Source organism: Chiloscyllium plagiosum, unplaced genomic scaffold (genome assembly GCF_037043375.1).
Source record: "Chiloscyllium plagiosum isolate Xiang-an unplaced genomic scaffold, Cpla_swu_hap1 HiC_scaffold_2, whole genome shotgun sequence".
Lineage (NCBI taxonomy): Eukaryota > Metazoa > Chordata > Chondrichthyes > Orectolobiformes > Hemiscylliidae > Chiloscyllium > Chiloscyllium plagiosum.
In genome coordinates, this window is record NW_028270140.1 from 36,804,051 (window position 1) to 36,825,478 (window position 21,428).

At 38.7% G+C, this 21,428-nt stretch overlaps 1 protein-coding gene across 10 annotated transcripts in view; it reads left to right on the top strand.

Annotated features, from left to right (window-relative positions):
• Nucleotides 1-21,428, top strand: part of snx30 (sorting nexin family member 30) — a 110,930-nt gene that overhangs the window by 60,724 nt on the left and 28,778 nt on the right. For 3 of the 10 annotated variants that reach the window (XM_087996221.1, XM_087996202.1, XM_087996224.1), the window contains exons 8-9: nucleotides 2,183-2,335; nucleotides 6,367-9,357. The exons of 3 other annotated variants lie outside the window; for them this stretch is intronic. In XM_087996221.1, the coding sequence (XP_087852347.1) occupies nucleotides 2,183-2,335; nucleotides 6,367-6,441 (228 nt within the window). In that variant the 3' untranslated portion in view covers nucleotides 6,442-9,357. Of the gene's footprint in view, nucleotides 1-2,182; nucleotides 2,336-6,366; nucleotides 9,358-14,335; nucleotides 14,772-21,428 lie in introns of those variants that run through there. 4 more of the 10 variants (XM_087996207.1, XM_087996212.1, XR_015760086.1 and 1 more) reach the window with 3 other exon arrangements.

The following is a 21,428-nucleotide window of genomic DNA, read 5'->3' on the forward strand; positions in this document are numbered from 1 at the left end:
TTACCCAATTCTTCCCCATCCAAGCCTTTAACACCGTCCCAGTCTTTTTGAAAAGTTTAAAATCTCCTACCGTTGCATATTTGCTTCTCAATTTCTTGCTGACTATTTCTCATTTCCAGCCAAATAACTTCACTGCATGATTTCCCAGGAATATACTCCCTAAGTGCAGCTACAACGTTATAACTAATCAAAACACTGCCACCACCTCCTCTCTTGCCTTCCTTTCTGTTCTTCCTATAGTGTCTGTACCCTGAACATTAAGCTGTCAGTCTGGTCTGTCCATGAGCCATGTTTCTGTAATAGCTGATATCCCAGTCCCATATTCCCAACCTTGCCCTATCAGGCCTCCTGCATTGAAATAAATGCATGGTAATTTCTCAGTCTTACCTTGTTCTCTACCAAGCTGTTCTGACTTCACTATTAGACTTGCTTCCCTTATTGACTGTGTACCAGTCTCAGCCTTAACTTTTCTCCTATTGCTTTGGGTCCTCCCAGCAATAGTTTAAAGCCTCCAAAGTGGCTCTAAAAATCTCCCTGCCAGGGTATTAGTCCCCATCCAATTAAGGTGGAACCCACCCTTCTTAAAAAGGTCTTTTCTCCCTCTGAAAAGATTCTAATGATCTTGAAATGTAAATTCTCGTCTCCTACACAAAGTGCTCAGCCACACATTCATCTGCTCTGTCTTCATATTTTTATTCTCAATAACATGTGGCACTGATTTAGTAATAGTCCAGATATTACTACCCTCAGACCTACATTTTAACCTATCTAGTTTTCTATATTCTCTCAGTAGGGCCTCATCCCTTTCCCTAACCATATCATTGGTGCCAACGCAATGGCATTCTGGTTGCTTTCCATTAAGAATATTCTGTGCTGTTTCTGAGACATCCTTGACTTCAGTGCCAGGGAGGCAATCCACCATTCTGATGTCTTACTGACACAGAGAAGCTTCTGTTTGTGCCCCAGACGAGAGTGTGTTATTAAATAGACTGCTTGGGACTTGACGTACCCCTCATTTATAGTAGAGCCAGTCACAGTACCAGAAACCTGGCTGTTAGTCTACCATCTACCTGACCTGTATCTGTAGTGTCTCCAACTTCTGGAAACTGCCATCCATCCTCCCCCTTTGCTCTTGTCAGTTCCTCGTTGCCTCTAATTGCTGCTCCAACTGATCAATGCAGTACGATTGGATTTGCAACTAAACACACTTCCTGTAAACTTGTTGATAGAAGCTGGCTTTTGTGGAAAGCATGTGTTGGTCTGTAACCTAAATTAGAATATCAACATTGTGGCCAAGCCTAACTTCCCATGATGTACAGTTTCCCAGGAGTTTTGCAGATGAACTTCTGAATGAGCAGTTTCCACCAGCCTTCTGTTCTGACTTGTTTGTTTTTCAAATGTATTGCTGACTGTGACTCCTTCAATAAAAGAAGCAAATCACACTTCATAATTGGAAAGATCCCACTGTATTTAAACATAATTTTGAGAAGTTTTTATTTTTGGTGGGTGTGATGGAGATGGAAAGGCACAAGTTGGAAACTTCCATTTGTACTGTAAAGACCAAATCAATGTAACATAATATCAAAGGACGAGTGACTGAATTCAGTAAGTTTAAATGGTCAACCTTGCAGTAATACAGTAACTATTGTATGATTTGAAAATGTTAACTTCATTAATTTCCTGCAACTGGATTTTCCTTTGCAGGGCTAATGTTTTGGTTTAATCTTTGTCCTACCTGCATTGTGTTGTTTGTTCTGTTCTAGTCTCTGCCATTCACCTCTCCACTCCATCCAACTGCTGGCTATACGGAAACCTGACTCTCTGAAGTGATATTTAACCTAACATGGTCTAATTCAATATTATGCTGGTAGTTCTTCTATAACATTATTGCATTCTTGTGCAACCCCGTATTATAGAAAAAAAAACATGCTTTAGAAACAGTACTTAGTGTTGGTATGTAATCATGTTGCAGCCATCACACGTTTCAAAAGTTTGCACTTTAGAAACAGTGACCCAATTTGTCAATTGCCTTACAGCAAATTTGTCTTGACAAAACACACTACAGCAGAACGGCCTGTAATCACCTTTTTTTTTTGTTGGCTTATTAATCTTTTGTCTACCCTGCTAAACTGTAGGAAGCAATTATGTAGTAAATCGGGTGATTTTTTTTTTTCTCTGAAAGACGCCAACAAGTGTTGAAAAGTGCCAGGACCGTGTGGAATGCTTCAATGCTGATCTGAAGGCAGACTGGGATCGGTGGCAAAGCAACAAGAGACAGGACTTTCGACAGCTGTTGATGGGAATGGCTGACAAGAACATCCAGTATTATGAGAAGGTATAATTTTACTGCACTGACTAGTTGACACATCTGTTAACCCACAATACCCAATCTACCCTATGGGATGCTTCTCATTTCTCTGCTCTGTCTACTGGCGTTGTAAGGCACACTGTCTATCGTAACATGATAGAGTTTGGCTAAGGTGAGCTAATCATTGTTCTGGGTATCTTCATGCTTTCCAGTTTCTTCTGCATCTAAGAGGTACCCTTAATGACATTCCAGTAACTACTGATTCTTTGAATAATTCTTCAGGCAGCCTTCAAATTATACCTCGGCTGTGTTTGTTTTTGGTTTTTGTTATGCTTCTTTACACAGGGTTGTGGAAATCTAGAACTTTGTGCCTTGATGGTGGGCTGGCTCGTGGGAGATGAGCGGAGTTATTCAGTGCAGAACCGAGCACTTCTTGCTCTTAGAGTATTAGAGATGTACAGCATGGAAATACCCTTTGGTCCAACCTAGCCACGCCGTCCAGATATCCCAACCCAATCTAGTCCCACATGCCAGCACCTGGCCCATATCCCTTCAAACCCTTCCTATTCATATACCCATCCAAATGCCTCTTAAATGTTGCAATTGTATCAGCCTCCTCCACATCCTTTGGCAGCTCATTCCATGCACGAACCACACTCTGTGTGAAAAGGTTGTTCCTTGGGTCTCTTTTATATCTTTCCCCTCTCACTCTAAACTTGTGCCCTCTAGTTCTGGACTCCCCGATCCCAGGGAAGAGACTGTGTCTATTTATCCTATCCATGCCCCTCAATTTTGTAAACCTCTATAAAGTCACCTCTCAGCCTCCGACACTCCAGGGAAAACAGCCTCAGCCTGTTCAGCCTTTCCTTTATAGCTCAAATCCTCCAACCCTGGCAACATCCTTGTAAATCTTTTCTGAACCCTTTCAAGTTTCTCAACATCTTTCCAATAGGAAGGAGACCAGAATTGCATGCAATATTCCAACAGTGGCCTAACCAAAGTCCTGTACAGCCGCAACATGACCTCCCAACTCCTGTACTCCATTCTCTGACCAATAAAGGAAAGCATACCAAATGCTGCCTTCACTATCCTATCTACTGTGACTTCACTTTCAAGGAGCTATGAACCTGTACTCCAAGGTCTCTTTGTTGAGCAACACTCCCTAGGACCCCACCATTAAGTGTATAAGTCCTGCTAAGATTTGCTTTCCCAAAATACAGCACCTATCATTTATCTGAATTAAACTCCATCTGCCACTTCTCAGCACATTGGCCCAACTGGTCCAGATCCTGTTGCAATCTGAGGTAATATGCTTCGCTGTCCACTACACCTGCAATTTTGGGGTCATCTGCAAACTTGCTAATTGTACCTGTTGTGCTCGTATCCAAATCATTTATGTAAATGACCAAAATGTAGAGGACCCAGCATTGATCCTTGTGGCACTCCACTGGTCACAGGCCTCCAGTCTGAAAAACAACCCTCCACCACAACCTCTGTCTTCTACCTTTGAGCCAGTTCTGTCTCCAAATGGCTAGTCCTCCCTATATTCCATGAGATCTAACCTTGCTAATCCGTCTCCCATGGAGAACCTTGTCGAACACCTTACTGGAGTCCATATAGATCACATCCACTGCTCTACCCTCATCAATCATCTTTGTTACTTCAAAAAACTCAATCAAGTTTGTGAGACATGATTTCCCACGCACAAAGCCATGTTGACTATCCCTAATCAGTCCTTGCCTTTCCAAATACATGTACATCCTGTCCCTCAGGGCTCCCTCCAACAACTTGCCCACCACTGAGGTCAAGCTCACCGGTCTATAGTTCCCTGGCTTGTCTTTACCGCCCTTTCTTAAACAGTGATACCACGTTTGCTAACCTCCAGTCTTCCGGCACAAATATCTCAGCAAGAGGTCCAGCAATCGCTTCTCTAGCTTCCCATAGAGTTCTCGGGTACACCTGATCAGGTCCTGGGGATTTATCCACCTTTTTAACCGTTTCAAGACATCCAGCACTTCCTCCTCTGTAATCTGGACATTTTGCAAGATGTCGCCATCTATTTCCCTAGATTCTATATCTCCCATATCCTTTTCCACAGTAAATACTGATGCAAAATATTCATTTAGTATCTCCCCCATTTTTGTGGCTCCACACAAAGGCCACCTTGCTGATCTTTGAGGGGCCCTACAGGTCATTCTAGTATAACGTGCATTTTGTTAACAAGGATGGGCTATTATATAGTTGACGAATTGCAGATGTTGTTTGGATAATGCAAACATTTTACTGAACGGGTAAAGCTATTTTCTAAGTGGCTATCCATAGTGTGACTTGTACCCACAGTTTTATGGCTGTCCTGTTCCTTTAATAGTTACTGTATCACCTAGGCTGTTAGTGGGAGACTGTCACTTAATGTTGAGGGGAAGACTGAATTCTGCCTTGTTGGAGGTAGCCATTACATGGCATGATTAATTGACTGGATGTTGTGCAGGTGGTCTTGTGTCTAAACATGGGTTGCTTCATTATGAGGATTTGCCATTGGTTTTGAACATTGTATAATCATCAGAACATCCTCAATTCTTACCTTATGACTAAGGAAAGGTAATTGATGAACATCTGAAAATGTTTGGGCCTGTAACTCTACTGAAACTCCTGCAGTGATGTCTTTGGGTTGAGATGTTCAAAACTTCATCTGTCTTCCTTTTGTGCTCAGCATGACTTCAAGTTGGTGGTGCTGGTCACTACATCCCATCAATCTTCATGCTACCCAAGTTTCTTTTGAATTCAGTGTTTCTAGGTCTCCTTTGCCATTCTGTCAACTGCGTTAATGTTAAAGTTGCGCACATTTTATTTTGTCCATGTTTGTAATGAGTTCAGGAGTTGAGTGGTCTTATCAGAGTTTGGAATCCTGAGTGCTCCAGTCACTAAAAGATGGAAAAATATGCAGTATGGAAAATTAACGCTGTTAGGGAAACTGTGGCGAAGTAGAGATGAGGCATGTCTGATAAGCCATGATCCTGTGGAGTTGCAGAGCAGGCTGGAGAGGGCAAATGACCTACACTTCTTTCCACTTCTTATGGTCTTGTAGGAAATGAAATTTTTAATTAATGCATTAGTTCAATGTGCAATTAAAATGCTTCATTCAGTTTCTAACCTGTTTTTGTCTCATTAACCCAAACTAGTTCTTTGCTCCAGGTCAGATGCTTTGATTTTGTGAAAGGTTTGTCAACCAGTTTGAAAAAATGTTCTTTAGCCATGGAGTGTGTAAAACTCCATGTTTTGGTGTTCCAAATTTAATTGAAGTGAAGTATCTTCCTAAGAGATTAGTTCCACAGTTGCAGAGTTTATTATATCAATAGTAAAACCATGTCAGAATTTGCATAATACAATGTCCTATAACTAGTGACCTTCACTTCATCGATTTTAATACTTCATAGAAAATCCCTTGCATTAAATCGTTCACCATTGGCAACTGTTGATCTGTCTAGTCCCCAAACTGAGTTTCCCTCCTTTTTAAATCTTTTGTAACTCCTTTTTAAGACATTTGCTTGAAATCTACCACTTGGACCAAGCTTTTAGTCATCTATCCTAACACTTCCTTGAGTTTTTTGTTTTTGAGAGATCTTGGGCAGTTTGTTACATTAAAGGCATTGTATAAATGTCCTTTTTTTCCTTTTTCGAAAGGCATCTAACCTCCATTTGCTGATCAATTTTATGCTAATTGGCCAAAACTCATTTTCACAAAACATTTTTTTCTGTAGCAAATTAAAAATGGAATGCATTGTTTGAAGGGAAGCAAATTCAATACTTATTTTAAAAATTGATAATTCTAAAATGAAAAATTCCAAGACTGTTGGGTAGAAACTGGGGAGTGGGATTAATTGGATAGCTCTGGAAAGAACTGGCAAAAGGATGCATCAATGGCAACCTTCAGATTTTGCGCTACTTGAGAAACTTCTTTCTCAAATATTTTAATGTTAATTGCACTGACTTGTTTTTAATTTTGGATTTATTATTCCCATTATTGCTAAGATTTTAAATGTTTATCTTTTGATTTGCAGTGTCTTGCAGCATGGGAGTCTGTTATTCCACTCTTACAAGAGAAGCCGGAAGTTACAAGTGAAGGCCACTCATAGCTTCTGCTTTCATGTTGCCCACTGGCTCTTTTCCTCTTCACTTGCCCAGTTCAGAGTACTGGAATATTGCACTTTGGGGGAGTTGGGAGTAAACAACATAGACAATTTTATATATAGCTGTACATCAATTGCACATTGTGCAAGGACACTAATTGTCTGCAGAAGGTGTGCTCTCTTCAGTGAAGGATTTGTTTGTTTCATCCACGTGTTGTCTAACAGCTCACTTTCAGCAGTCGGAGTACTGGCCACTTAATTGTGAAGGATACAAAGGCACTCTTTTTTTTTTTTTTTTTTTCTTTTTGCCTGATTGACATGGTTGATTGTGCTCCTCCATGTGTTGTAGTTTTTTAAAGTTGTTACACCTAAACAGTCTTTGACACTTTTCAAACTACTTTTGATAGATGCCTTGAAGCATCCTATTTAACCAATTGCGTGCACTTGGATGTGGAGGAGTTTTTCACTTGAGGGGTTTCGTGAGATTGGAGCAAGCCTGTATAGAAAAAAGCTTTAAGCATTAATTTAGTGATTGAAGATGTTAATGCCTCAGACAAAAGGGAAGGAAATGAAGCATACTTGACATTTAAATTCCTTATTTAAATCTTTCTAGTAGTCACACTCAATATTTTGAAGTCTTTGTTCCCTTGTGCACGTTGGAGACCATGGTATCAGAGTGCTAAATAATCCAGAGTCCGTTGCAGCACCGTATTGGTGAAGGCTTTTCTGACCAGCATTAATTGAACATTGACAGCATTCCTTTTTTAAAAAATCACTGAATCAATTTGTAGAGTACTGTATCCTCCATTCATCATGAAACCATTGTCTAGTTTGTGTATTTTCCTATTCCTGAATTTTGCCAATTTTTATTTTTACTTTTTGTACAATTTGACATCCTTGATGTACTATCTATATAGTGTTTAGTCTGTAAAAATGAAGTCAGTTTATAAAATCATGCCCTTTGATAAATGCTTTCAGGGCAAGGTAAGAGGCGACCTGATCACCCTGTCCTTGTTGAGACCTGTGTGTGAGAATTAAGTGAGTATTCCCAGATATTTAGTTAAAAAGGACGAGATATTAGGTATCAGATCACCCAGGGAACAAACAATAACTGAATTGAGTGTATACAAAGTGCCTTTGTTGCATGAAATATTTTGTATAAGCTAATTTATTTACTTTTGAGCAACCCTAGCTGCTTTGTTTCTGTGACTACAATACACTAAACTCTTGAAAATAGGGAAAGTTGCATGGTTATATTGATGCTTTCGTGCCTGCTGTAGGAGGTTTAGTTTATTTTTTTTCCTGTAAGCCTTTTGAGTATAATATCTTTAAAAGAACAAGCAAGTTACTAAACAATTTTTTAAAATCCTTGATTTTGCTCTTGGTGACATCAAGCAGAATTAAGACGAGTGGTAGATTTGGGTAGTGGGGGGGAGCTCATATTTGATCATGCCCCCGATGTAATTGTGCACTCATTTTATTCAGAAGACTAAATAGGCATCTGAAGCTCTAGCTTGGTTAGCTGCATTTTGTAGAAGTTGCTTTCTACCATAGACCTGGAAGTAGAATTGTTGAAAACTTAGTCCACAAAATTAAAGCTAACCAAAAAGATAATTTAAAGTATTCTTTCTGCCCTGGCAACTTCTAAAATGGATGGAGCTGAGACATGTTTTTCTTTGAACAGTTCAGTGCATTAAACTGAATGCTGAAGTGATGGGGACTTTCTTTTTGTGTTGATATCATTTAATGGGTTTGTTGTCAATTTATCAGCCCAATTTAAATTGAAATGTTTCTACTTGGTGAATTTTATTTAAAACTGCATGAATTCTTCCAATTCCATGCATAAGTTCTCCTGTCCAAAACACTCCACCAGCCTGTCCACCATCACCACAAACCTTTTGTAAGAGTTGGCTGGGGAGAAAAGTTGCTTCAAAAGCATCAGTTAACATTCATGACTTCAGGGAAATTTTTTTATTCAGATGAGCAACGTCATTGCTGTCAGGGTAACTGTTTTGGTGGCATGTTTGTAAATCACAAGATGTATTAATCTGGTTTTAAAAAAATACTTCTTCTGAACCTGAAAATGGGTTACCCTGTATTACGTGGTGTAATTTTACTTTGTGCCAAAACTTTAATGCATTTTCACAAGGAAGTTAGGAATATTCTGAAGATGCCTGGGTAGGCAGTGATCAAGCAAAAACAGCCTTTCAGCAAGTTAGCATGGAGCAAATAAAACACTGGAAGCCATTTGAAATGGCATAAGCAGTATGGACAAGTAGCATTGCATGTGGTGCTTTGAAATATTCATTCTCATTGGTTTTGTCTGCTGCTAACTTCTGGAATGTGCTAGGGTTGTAATAAAACTGTATTGCCCTAAGTTACTACTGGGGTTGCAAAGGTACATTTTGTCCATCAAAGAACAAATTCTAGTGCAGTGTTCAATACTGACAAGCTTGCATAGTGTGCAGTTCACTAACTCATGGCATGGCTTGGCTTGTTGGCACAAATGGTGAGGAGAAGGTCTTGTTTCATGGTATTAAAATGTACCTATGCATTCAAAGAGCTCTAATATTCTGGATCATTACAGTTTTTTTATAACAATTGCTAGAAATTAGGCATTCAATATTTTGTTTAACTGCATCTATATTGAAGCTTCTAATTGATCTTCGGTTAATTGAAGTGATTAATGATCCTCTTTTTGTTGAGGATACGTGGATTTGCTTACTGTGAATTATAAAGCATGAAGCTTTGAAATAAATCATTGAAGGAGTTAAAACTTAGTAAAATCAGTGTGGATTATGGAATATTGTACTCTTTCCCTAACAGAAGTTTGGTGCTATGCTAATGCCAACAGTTCTTGTCATCCAACTTGTACCTGTGGAGTTTTTGAACAATATTGAATAAACACTTGAGTATACTGTTTGCATTCAAAATTTGTACTGTTGTTGTTGTTCAGAGCAGAATCAGAAGGGATTTAAACTAACTTTAGATGCATAGGCACTAATTCAGTCCATCTTGTGGATTGTTGTGAATTTTAAAGCAGGGTGAAACTTAAGACCTCAGCTCTTATGAATGATTAAAGCAGCCAGCAAATTGACCCTTGTGAATGAGGATCAATTGCCCAATACCAACAGGAGCATTCGCAATCACGGAGTCACTTGTATAATTCTCAGATTATTCTATAATGTATATTTCCAAATTTATTTTGGGGGTTTGGGATTGGTGTGCAATGGTGCAAATCTAGGTATAGGTGTTCAATGGTTGCATTGCATATCTTTTAAGCTGTTCCAACTCTATTTGAAAGGAACATCTTTATCTATGGATTTAGGATATCCCTCTATTAGGCTCCTACTAACTTTGGTTTTTTGTAAAATTCAATCTTGATGTGGGTGCTTCCCATAACCAAACCTTAAGTTGAATGGGCCATTCAGTCAATGACACTACGTGTCAAGAGTCACATGTATGGTACACCAGATATTCCCTTCAGTAAGGGAAATGAGTAAGCCAATGGATTTTGACAAGAATTGATAGTTTGTTTACTGAATTCAATTTCTTATCTTAAAACTAAATTCCATCAGCAACTGTGTTGGTATTTCAGCCATTGCCCTCAGGATTGTTTTTGTCTTTCGGTTACCCAGTCCAGTAACCTCGCCACTGTCACTATCAAACTTGTGTTCTCTTTCCAGACAGTGCTACTGTAGTCCCTCTGCTCATTTATCTGTCTAATAGAACCTGCTGCTGGTCAATTTTCTCCTGTGCAGAAAAGTGTTACTTAAAATTAATCTGCACAGAACTTTGTGTTGTCTACAACTGTCAAAGTTGGTGACTGGTTGTCATTGAGGAAGTTGATTATTATTCAGAAATTACCGACAAAGTGAATTGTTGCTAATGCTTTTAATCTTGCATTCATTGTCAAAAATAGCAAATGTAAAACTCTTGACTAACTTGCCAATTTATTGCTTATGGTTGTCAATCAACACTTAAGTTATGTACAGGTGGTTATGTATTAACATGGTTTTAACGATTGGCAAATTGTTTCTAAAGTGCAAACTTTTTAAAACATTTGTTTGAGACATGATTACATCGCCAACACTTAAGTGCTGTTTCTGAAGTGTGATACTTTTTTCCTCTAATGCACAGTTGCACAAGAATGCAACCATCATATCTTAGAAGAACTACATTGCAACAATTTGATCATCAAATCAGCATGTCCCTTCAGTATGTGCTGGGCAAAGTACAGATCAACCAATCAACTTGCAAAATTCAAAACTAAATGTCTGCTTTCTGTGACTTAAGAATGGGTAGCACTTGAACAATCCTGAGTAAGCTAATAGTTGCACTATCAATTGAGCTCATTTACACTTGCTCGAAGTGACATATACACAAGCATCCATTGTCTGCAAACAAATTGTGTATCAGTTTTTTTCATTGAATTACTTATGAACTTGAAGTTTCCATTGCTTTCTCCATGGCAATTTGTCTTGTGTGCAGAGTCGACTTGCCAACCAAATAACCACGTTATAAACTGTCCTTTCCTCCTTTTGATTGGAACAAGTGTGTTTATTTAAACTCGAAAGATGGACTTCCTAATCCAATATATGAATTGAACTCTGCAACGGTTGTAAGGAATTAGTCAGATGTTATAAACTCAACAGGAAACAAAGCAAGGCATGTCAAGTTTATTGTTCTGAAATCAATTTGGGTAAAAACGTCCGGTTAATAAAGCTCCTGAAAACAACAAAAGCACTCGATCAGCACACACATCAACCACTTAAAGTAGGTAGGTTTGACCAAATATGAAGCTGGGGGTGAGGAGGGGAAGAAAGCAGAAAAGTTCAGTTTGTGGCTAATGGTTTGTTCCAGTTGCAGGATTTGTAAACTTCTGGCTACAAGATTCATGTCTTGTTTTCCTTCTGGTAGCATTACTATGGAAACTGAAGCTTTCCTGTAGAATTATACCTGCTTTTGGAGATGTAAACATTGAAAGCTCATCAGCCCACAGCTTGACTTTGAGTGGAGAGTCAGACAGTGAGCAGCTTTCCGTCACTTATTTTGCTTCTGCTGGTCCCAATATTTCAATAAAACTATTGGTCTCAGTCTGATAGTTAGAAGTTATAACCCAAACCCCCTTCCCCAAATGTTGCAAAAGGTGGCTTTGATTAACTCCCTTCTGCACAGTTTATCCTATCCATGGTTTTATGTCCCAACACAATCTCCAATATAGTGGTTTTATTTTCATCTCCTGTTTCTAACTGAATTTCAGTTGCTGACTTGATGCTGCTTTTAGTAGTATAGGAAGTGGTCTTCTGCATCTCTGATTTATTGTCTCAGTTGAAGTCTGTTTTTTGGAGACAGGATCTATGCAATGTTGCAAGTTGGCAATTGTCATAAGTTAGTATCCCTTTGTTTTTTGGGAGATATCCTTTCTCAACGTGTCACTGCCTTCATTCAAAATTTGAAATAAAAATTTGATATTGCACATCTTGACAGTACCTTTTGCCAGTAGTATAATTGTGTGATGGTTTGGGAATTTCAGGTGGTCTTGCGTTTGTCCTGTTTGAGTAAGACAAACTCTTTTCAACTAGTTTTAATGCATGTAAATGCATCATATTGTAAGCTCAGCTAATTTAAAATGTTTTCTGTATAATTCTCATTGCAGTTCAGATTACTCAGTGCAGGTCGAACAGCAGAATTGCACCTAACACTGGACATAATATTAGAGGCTTGCAACAGACAGCATGAGTCTGGGAATGTTGGCACAGTGGTTAGCACTGCTGCCTCACAGCGCCAGAGACCCGGGTTCAATTCCCGCCTCGGGCGACTGTGTGGAGTTTGCACATTCTCCCCGAGTCTGCGTGGGTTTCCTCCGGGTGCTCCGGTTTCCTCCCACAATCCAAAAATGTGCAGGTTAGGTGAATTGACCATGCTAAATTGCCCGTAGTGTTAAGTGAAGGGGTAAATGAAATGGGTCTGGATGGGTTACGCTTCGGCGGGTCGGTGTGGACTTGTTGGGCCGAAGGGCCTGTTTCCACACTAAGCAATCTAATCTAATCTTAAAAAAAAACTGCTTTATGATGTGGAGGTTCCAATGTTGAACTGAGATGGACAAAGTTTTTAAAAACCACACAACACCAGGTTATAGTCAAACAGGTTTAGTTGGAAGTTCAAGCCTTCAGAGTGCTGCTCCTTCATCAGGAAACTAATGGGGCAGGATCGTAAGACATACTAATGAACTGAAACCTGCAACCCATTCTAAAAGATGAAAGATTTAACAACAATCTAGGTTTGTTCAATATATTGCTGTAATTGCATGACACTGATCTTTTGCTATAAATTGTCTTATGAGCCTGCCCCATGAGTTACCTGCTTAAGGAACAGTGCTCTGAAACTAGTATTCCCAAATAAATTTGTTGGACTATAACCTGGTGTTGTGATTTTTAACTGTTTGTGTTTCACTAGTCACTGGGCCATACAATCTGCCAATTTCAGTGCTTGTAATGCCCAGGTATGCAGACTATATCACGTTCTGGTATGAATGCCATACATCCTAATTGGCAGATGGCATTAAACAACATGTTCTGTTGACCATTTGCATGAAGCAACATGCTGATTATGCTCAACCAGCCTATGCTTGTACCATTTGCACTGACAGCACTGTCCAACATTACATGTGACTTCATTAATTGTTCCAGAAGCCAACTTAAGGTCGTATATTTATTCATGCTGGAAGCATCAATTTTAATGTTAAATATTACATTAACAACTGGTGTATTGCACTTTTTGGTAGTCTCCATACATCTGTCCCACTCCAGTGCTGCATTCTCACAGGGTTCACCCCATATGACGCTCCAACCTGTTTGGAGAAACTCCTACAATGATACTCTGACCAATAAGTCCACTGGCCTGCTCAGAATGAAGTTTGACCGTTCACTTTCACTTTCTACTGCTTCTTCATGTCTAGTATCTCATAGGCACTCAAATAGGCAGACTGTATCCAACAGCATGTTCTGGTATATTGGCCATACATTCCAACAACTGACTCAACAACTCAGCACCTTTTTCTGCTATACAGAGTACTGATGTTTATTTTTTTCAGGACTGGTTTCTTGTGTGCAAAGTGAAACTTAGCTTTGTAACAAGACTTGAAAGTAGTAACAAAATGAAAGTGGTTTTATTTTTGATTATATGTGGATGAGAAGGGCATTTGTCCATTTCAAGCCTATTCAGCTCATTGCAATATCCAACTGTAATCCCAGATTGAGATGTGGACATACTTCAATTTAATCCTTTACATTGTTTCTCATTTTTAGTCATGCATCTGAAATCCTGGTTGAATGTGCTAATCTGGTTTGTGTTCGTCAACATGTCAGATTTCTTTTGAAGACTTGTAAGTGAGCACTTAAGCAAAAAAAACCCCTTCTTTTACAACCTTAGTAGTTTGGAAAATATTCCTAATCCTGAAACCTGTATAATTGGGGAAAAAAAACAAATCGTGTTTTGATGGGATTTATGCAGTCTACTCAATCATTAGTCCAAGTCTTCAAAGTAACCATATCAATAATGCTGCCATGTCCTCCTTCCTTGATGAAGGAATTTAAATTGAGACCTTTTCCAGCGAATGACTGAACTTGTTTTGAGCAATTATTTCTAGGTTTGTCAGCCTATCATTTGACGCACAATATCTGCTCCTTTTCCAGAATGTTGTTGAACTTAAATGCTGGCTTGTGCTCTTTTTTTTAAAGGTAGTTGAAGGGTAGAGCATAAATGTGTCGAATTGTTCAAAGGATTTATAAGAAATCTTTGGAAAATTATTTACAATTATAATTTCTAATCTCCAGTTCCAGTGCAATTTCAATCATGGTACTAATTGAGCTTTTATTTTCCACATTCTATTTAATAGATTTTAAAATGATTTTGAAGCTTGTCCACAGCCCTAACACTAAAGTGATCAACCTAACTGTAAGGTACTCATTCTTTGTGGTTAATTGGAAGCTGTTGCCTTTGTGTAGACTTGCTGCTCTTATTGGGAAGGTTTGCAGATTTTTAAAATGATTTGGATTTTGTTTTGCATCTGTACTAGATCACTCTGTCTTCCAGTTGTAGTGAAGTTGTTCTACTGTAATAATGAGCTTTGAACCCAAGTAAAGTGCTTGAAAGAACATTGCCTGTATTTGCATTTTTGACTCCATCTTCGTGGCTACCTATGAGATTCATGTGTAATGTATGTAAAGATGTTTACAATATTATCAAGGTAATAGTATACAGATGGTGTTCTGATGCATTTATCTTCATGGGTTTTTAAACATTTGGACCAATAAATTTGTACTTGAATGCAACATGGTATTGTTTTCTGAGTAGCAGTGTCAACTGCAAACTTTGGAGCCACTGACTTTGAAACAAAACTTTATTTCAATGTTCTGTCTCATTCTCTTCACACCTGTCCTTTTTTAAAAAGTTTTTACTTCAACTCTCTCATTTTATTAATGCATCTGTGGAAATAATCTCGTTGAACGTGGTAATCCAGTTTGCCAACATGTGCCAAATTTCTTTGGAAGACTCATAATTGGGCCCCCGATGTTGAAAGTATCCTCTTACAATTTTAGATGTTTTAAGAATTCTTTTGTGAAATTTTTTTTTTTTTTGAAGAAAAGTGCTTTGGTTGGTTTTCACACAATCATGAGACTAAGCTTTAGAGTTAATCATAAGATTGTGGCTATCATATTCTACCTTGATTGATTGTGTGATGGATTTACTGAAGGAATTAAATTGTGATACTTCTAGAAAAGGACCAAACTTGTATGCCACTATTGAAATGGAGGAAAATATTAAAATTTGCATTTATATTTTGTTCACACTTTAGAACGTCAAACATTGTGGTTAAATAGCAAAGCTAGGTTAATGGGCTGAGTTTTCTTAAAATGGTAATTCAGCAGATATGCACGTTATTGGTAACACTAACACGTTCCTTAATTTGAGAATCTAGGTTTTTGAGTAAACCGGTTTGCTGAGAGCATTCCAGAGGGAAGTTCTGATTTGGCCATTCTGTGGAGTAGAGTTGCACGTTAGCCAGACCAGTTAGGGACAGCACCTTTCCTTTTCTAAAGGATATTCGTGAACCAGATGGGCTTGTGCAAGAATACACCCAATTTTTTTAATATATAAATTTCAGGTTTGCTTAATTTATCTTCCCCAGTTGCTGTTTGGGCTTTGAACAGGTCATTAGTCCCATTATATAATCCTTGTATTATCAATACCTCTTAAGTATTTGTTCCCATGTGCCTTTCATTTTGAGAATAAAATATTAGCCAAATTGATACACTGATGAATAATTAAACTTCTGTTTGTGTATGACCTTTTTATAAACCACCTGATGATGAAGGGCTTTTGCCTGAAACACCAATTCTCCTCCTCTGCTGTTGCCTGACCTGTGCTTTTCCAGCACCACACTCTTGACTCCAATCTCCAGCATTTGCAGTTTCCTCTTTCACCTTTATAAACTACCTGTAAATCAAGCAGCTGTCTGAAATGACATATTCCTAGTTTGTTCACTTGAATTAAAAGTGACAGTTCCTTGTCAATGCAATGGACTCAAAAGGAAGGTTGTGGCAGGTTTTCTTACAGCATAAACTGCTGTACTTAAAGTTGCTATTGTAGTTTTTGTGTTCACATTAAAAGCTACTTCACTTTAACAATTAGACTTCATTGTGGAAGACCGTTCAGATGAAGGATTGCAGAGCTTTTAGAATGGTGCTAAGGGTGAAAGAGATCCTTTTAAAAATAGGAGGAAAGTAAAAAAAGGGTTGCTTCTTTAACATGCAGGGTGTGCACATTTCTGTCCAAGATTGAGCAGCTTATTAGTCATTTGTAGCTTTCATTATGTAGCATTGCCATTACTTTGCATTTGTATCATGCTGAAAACTGGGCCAAGGTAGTTGAAGACTACCAGGGAAGGTGGAATTTTGAATGGTGTTTATAGTGGGTGACTGACAGGCAGGGAGAGTGTAGAGGAAGTCATGGAGAAGAGCTGAAGGTGTGGCTGACTTTGGCAGCAGTAACGAGAGGTATGGCATGCAAAGCAACAGAAGTGAAATGATACTGGATAGAATTGGATGTCATATGCTAAGAATTTGAAATCTTTTTTTAAAATCCATTCATGCGATGAATGTCACTAGTTGACCTGCATTTTATTACCCATCCTGAACTGTCCTTTTGAAAGTGGTGGTGAGTCATGTTCTGAATTGCTGCCATTCTTGCTGTGTAGGTACACTGAATGCCATTAGGAACTGAGTTCCAAGATTTTAATCATGATAGTGGAGGAGAACAATAGTGATTTAGGCGACTGACTGTGTGGAGTTTGCACATTCTCCCCGTGTCTGCGTGGGTTTCCTCCGGGTGCTCCGGTTTCCTCCTACAGTCCAAAAATGTGCAGGTCAGGTGAATTGGCCATGCTAAATTGCCCGTAGTGTTAGGTGCAGGGGTAAATGTAGGGGAATGGGTCTAGGTGGGTTACGCTTCGGCGGGTCGGTGTGGACTTGTTGGGTCGAAGGGTCTGTTTCCACACTTAAAGTAATCTAATCTAAAAATCTAATCTAATTGGTTCATACCGTTTTATTCCTTGGGCTTTGTAGAAGTTTGGATTCTCATACAGATGAGGAGCAGCATTAGGCCCTTGAATGTGCTCTCTTATTTAATAAAATTATACTTATTTTAACTCCATTTCTGCCAAGCTCTGATCATCTTTCACCCACTTCTTAAGCACCTGTCTCGCTCCGTCTCTAAAAATATTTGAAACCTCTACATCTATCACCACCACCTTTTTAAGGGAGAGTTTCAAACCTGGGGAAAAGTTAACTTGTCGGCAAAATGTGACCCTGTATTTCTGGCTGTTTGTCTCTGAAGTTCCATATAAAGACAGCAGATTTTTCCTTAACTGGATGTTACTTATAAGTGGTTTCATAGTTGTCATTAGAGTTTAACTCTGTTTATGAATGCAATTCAATCTTTGCCATCTATCATGTTAGAATTTGAACACTTGTTCAGAGCTTTAGCTTGAGCCTCTACTGGTCCAGTGACATTACCACTAACTTCCAACAAAGGAATTTTGTCTGCCATCATGACGTGCCCAATTAGGAAGTGAGCTGTGAATTGCTGTCTCACAATCTTGGTGTTCCTCAGTGACTATGTGTTATATTGGGGTTGATTCTGAAGAGGGAGAAATAGAGCAGCGTAAACTGTATTTCTACAAGGAGGAGTGTCCTGAGCAGAGGAGGAAAATGGTGTGATGCACTCATGTCAAATGTTAACGTGAGAGTGAAAGACTTTGCAGTGAGTGTGCTTGTTGTTAATCCTTTTGGAATTTATTTCATCAATGAAAAGATGAAACAAGGATTTTTTTGATGTTTAATTCTTTGTAAAATCAGTGCAAAATTAAATTTTGAAGAAAAATCCTCATTTGTAAAATTAAAAACTCTTCCAGAGACTGGTAATATTTCACATCATTTCAACATTCATTTAACATTTCAGTACAGCAGAGGTTGACACTGCAGCTCCAAGTGGGGAGCCAGTTAGTATGTAATACAACTTTCCCATGCACAAAGCCATGCTGAGTATCCCTAAATAGTCCTTGCCTTTCCAAATACATGAAATCTTGTCCCTCAGGATTCCCTCCAACAACTTGTCCACCAGTGTCAAGCTCTCCAGTCAATAGTTCCCTGGCTTTTCCTTACCACCTTTCTTAAATAGTGGCACCATGTTAGCCAACCTTCGGGCATCTCACCTGTGACTTTTGATGATACAAATATCTCAGCAAGTGGCCCAGCAATCGTTTCCCAGAGTTCTAGGGTACACCTGATTTGGTCCTGGGGATTTATCCACTTCTGTGTTTCAAGACATCCAGTGCTTCATCCTTTGTAATATGGCATTTTTCAAGATGTCACCATCTATTTCCCCACATTCTATGTCTTCTATTTACTTCTCCATGGTAAAGACTGCAAAATGCTCGTTTAGTATATCCTGATCTCCTGCCACTCCATACAAGATAGAAGACAGAGGGTGGTGGTGGAGGGTTGCTTTTCAAACTGGAGGCCTGTGACCTGTGGAGTGCCACAAGAATCGATGCTGGGTCCACTGCTTTTTGTAGTTTATATAATTGATTTTGGATGTGAGTATAGGTATAGTTAGTAAGCTTTCAGCTGACACCAAAATTGGAGGTGTGGTGGACAGTGAAGAAGGTTACCTCTGATTACATAGGGGTCTTGATCAGATGGACCAATGGGCTGAGTGGTGGCAGATGGAGTTTAATTTAGGTAAATGTGAGGTGCTGCATTTTGGAAAAGCAAATCGGGGCAGGACTTAAACACTTCAAGGTCTCCTTGTTTAGCAACACTCCCTTAAAGTGCAGGTTCATAGTTCCTTGAAAGTAGAGTTACAAATAGATAGGATAGTGAAGAAGACATTTGGTATGATTTCCTTTATTGTTCAGAGCATTGAGTATAGGAGTTGGGAGGTAATGTTGCTGGGAGGTAATGTTGCAGCTTCCTATCAGAAGGATGTTGTGAAACTTGACAGGGTTTAGGAAAGATTTACAACCATGTTGCCAGGGTTGGTGGATTTGAGCTATAGGGAGATACTGAATATGTTTGGGTTGTTTGTTCCCTGGAGTGTCGGATGCTGAGGGTGACCTTGTAGAGGTTTATAAAATCAGGTATGGATAGCATAAACAGACAAGATCTTTTCCCTGGTTTGGGGTGGGCGGGTGTAAGGAAAGAAGAAAGAGTCCACAACTAGAGGGTGTGGGTTTTGGGTGAGCGGGATCTGCAGTCCAAACTTTCTTCTGATTTTGTCTATAGTAATGAGTGCTGAGACTCCTTGTTCAGTACAGCATCCTGGCCAAAGTACTTTACCACATGTAGATTGGTGTATATGTGCAGGATGGTCTTGGTACTGTGGGTAACAGAATGTAACCTGAGAACTGTCAGATGTCATTTAATTTATTATGGACCAGATCAAATCCCCTCAAAATATTTTAAGATAGTCTAACTTTTATTTTTAGAGGTAAGTGGAAGGTGTTCCAATCTAGATGTAATTTGGCCAAACTACTTGACTTTAAACAAAACACATCTTAGTTTTAAACAACAGCTAAAATCTAGACAAAGAACTGGCTTAACAAAATAACATGTTAACTACTGTGAATTAACTGTTCCAATATAGTAACATCCCAAAAACACACCCTTGGCAAATGTAAATTCTGTAAAATGGATTTCATGTGCAATTCAAGCAGCAGGAAGAAAACACCAGTTTTTAGCTGTAATAGAGAAAGGAATAAGAGCTTCCACATCCAGCTTCAAAAGCTTAGCAACTGTGGAGAGATAAAACTCAACCCTGCTTGTGTGGAAGCTTAACCCAACCTATTCAGGCTGCTTCTCATAGAATTAGAGTCCCCACAGTGTGGAAATTGCTTATTTGGCCCATTGTCTCCATGCTGTCTTCCCATGTCAGGTTTATCATGAAGTCTGCCTGCCAAACTAGATCGAGCAATTCTGATAGATACTCCAAATATTCCTTCCGTGCATGAGTAAAAATCACCAGATGGTTAGTTGGGTAATCCTGAAATGACTCTCTTGGTTCATCTTTGCAATGTGGCAGGCATATTTTTCGTACCAGAAGGCTTAACTTTAAACTGGTGCAGTCTGTTGGCATCACAAAAGCTGAAATTTCCTTCGCTCTTTTGGGTAAAGTTACCTGCCAGTATTCTGAGAAAGTCCAATTTGAAAATATAGTTTGCTTCTCTCACCTTTTTTAATGGGTCTTGTAAACATGGAATAGGATATGAATCAGATTTTGTAATTGCATTAACTTTGTGATAGCCCACATAATTGTTGGGTCCCACCTGGTTTTGGTACCACTACCATGCATGTGGTCCATTCGCTGCAATTTAATTATATTGTCTTTGAGCATGCGTTTAACCTATTTTTGAACCAGTACTGACTTTAAAGGGTTAATCTATATGGATGTTGCTTAATTGGAACAGCATTCCTGTATCTACATTTGTGCATAATTAGATTATGTCCTAGCTTCACCCACATTTGTCCCCAAATGATTGTAATAACTCTTTCAGGTCAATTGATTTCCTCTAGAAATAACTCAGTAATACGTCCCAATTTTTGACAACTTTCTCATTTTGTCCAATTCAGTTTGAGGAATGTCTAATTCAAAATATCTGATTTTGCTGCTTGCTGTTGTTGTTGTAACCAGTAAAATACTTTCCTTTTTACTTCACTATTGAATATCGTTTCAGCACATTCACATAGATTTCTTCCTAGTTAGCATTCTGATCATAAATTTCACCTCACTTGATTTCCTTTCAATTGATAAGGCCCACTAACCCTTGCTCTTTAAAGGTTTACCTACCACTAGATGTAACTAACACTCCACTAGCAAAATTATGAATTTATGATCTCTTGTTTGCTTTCTGTTTCATTACATGCTGTGCTACTTTCAAATGCTGTCTAACCAACTGACCCACTCTATTTAATCTTTCCCTACAGTTTGATACACAGTCCAAATGTGTGGTCTCTTACGCATCAATTTCTCCTTAATTTCAGTGGTCTCACCTCATGCCTGGAAACTGAATGTACTTGATTATTAGGTGCATCCTTAATTGCAAAAAGTACAAATAAAAAACTAATCCTCTGGACAGTCTTGACGACAAGCCCTCAGCGTGACCTTTAAAGTTTAATGCCACCATTCTAATACTCCCTGCAATTCTGGATGAATATAATGGATTTGAATTTTTATTGCTAAGGAATCCATAATTTGCTTAAACTGTTCAAAAATTTGATTCTTGATCCGATTTTGTATTTTTGTGGGTAATCTATATCTTGTAAAATGTTTGAATAACTCTTCTAAAACCCTTTTTTAGATGTGATACTGAGATGGAATGGCCTTTTGAAATCTAGTAGACCTATCCATTATGGTCAACAAGTGTTGATTCC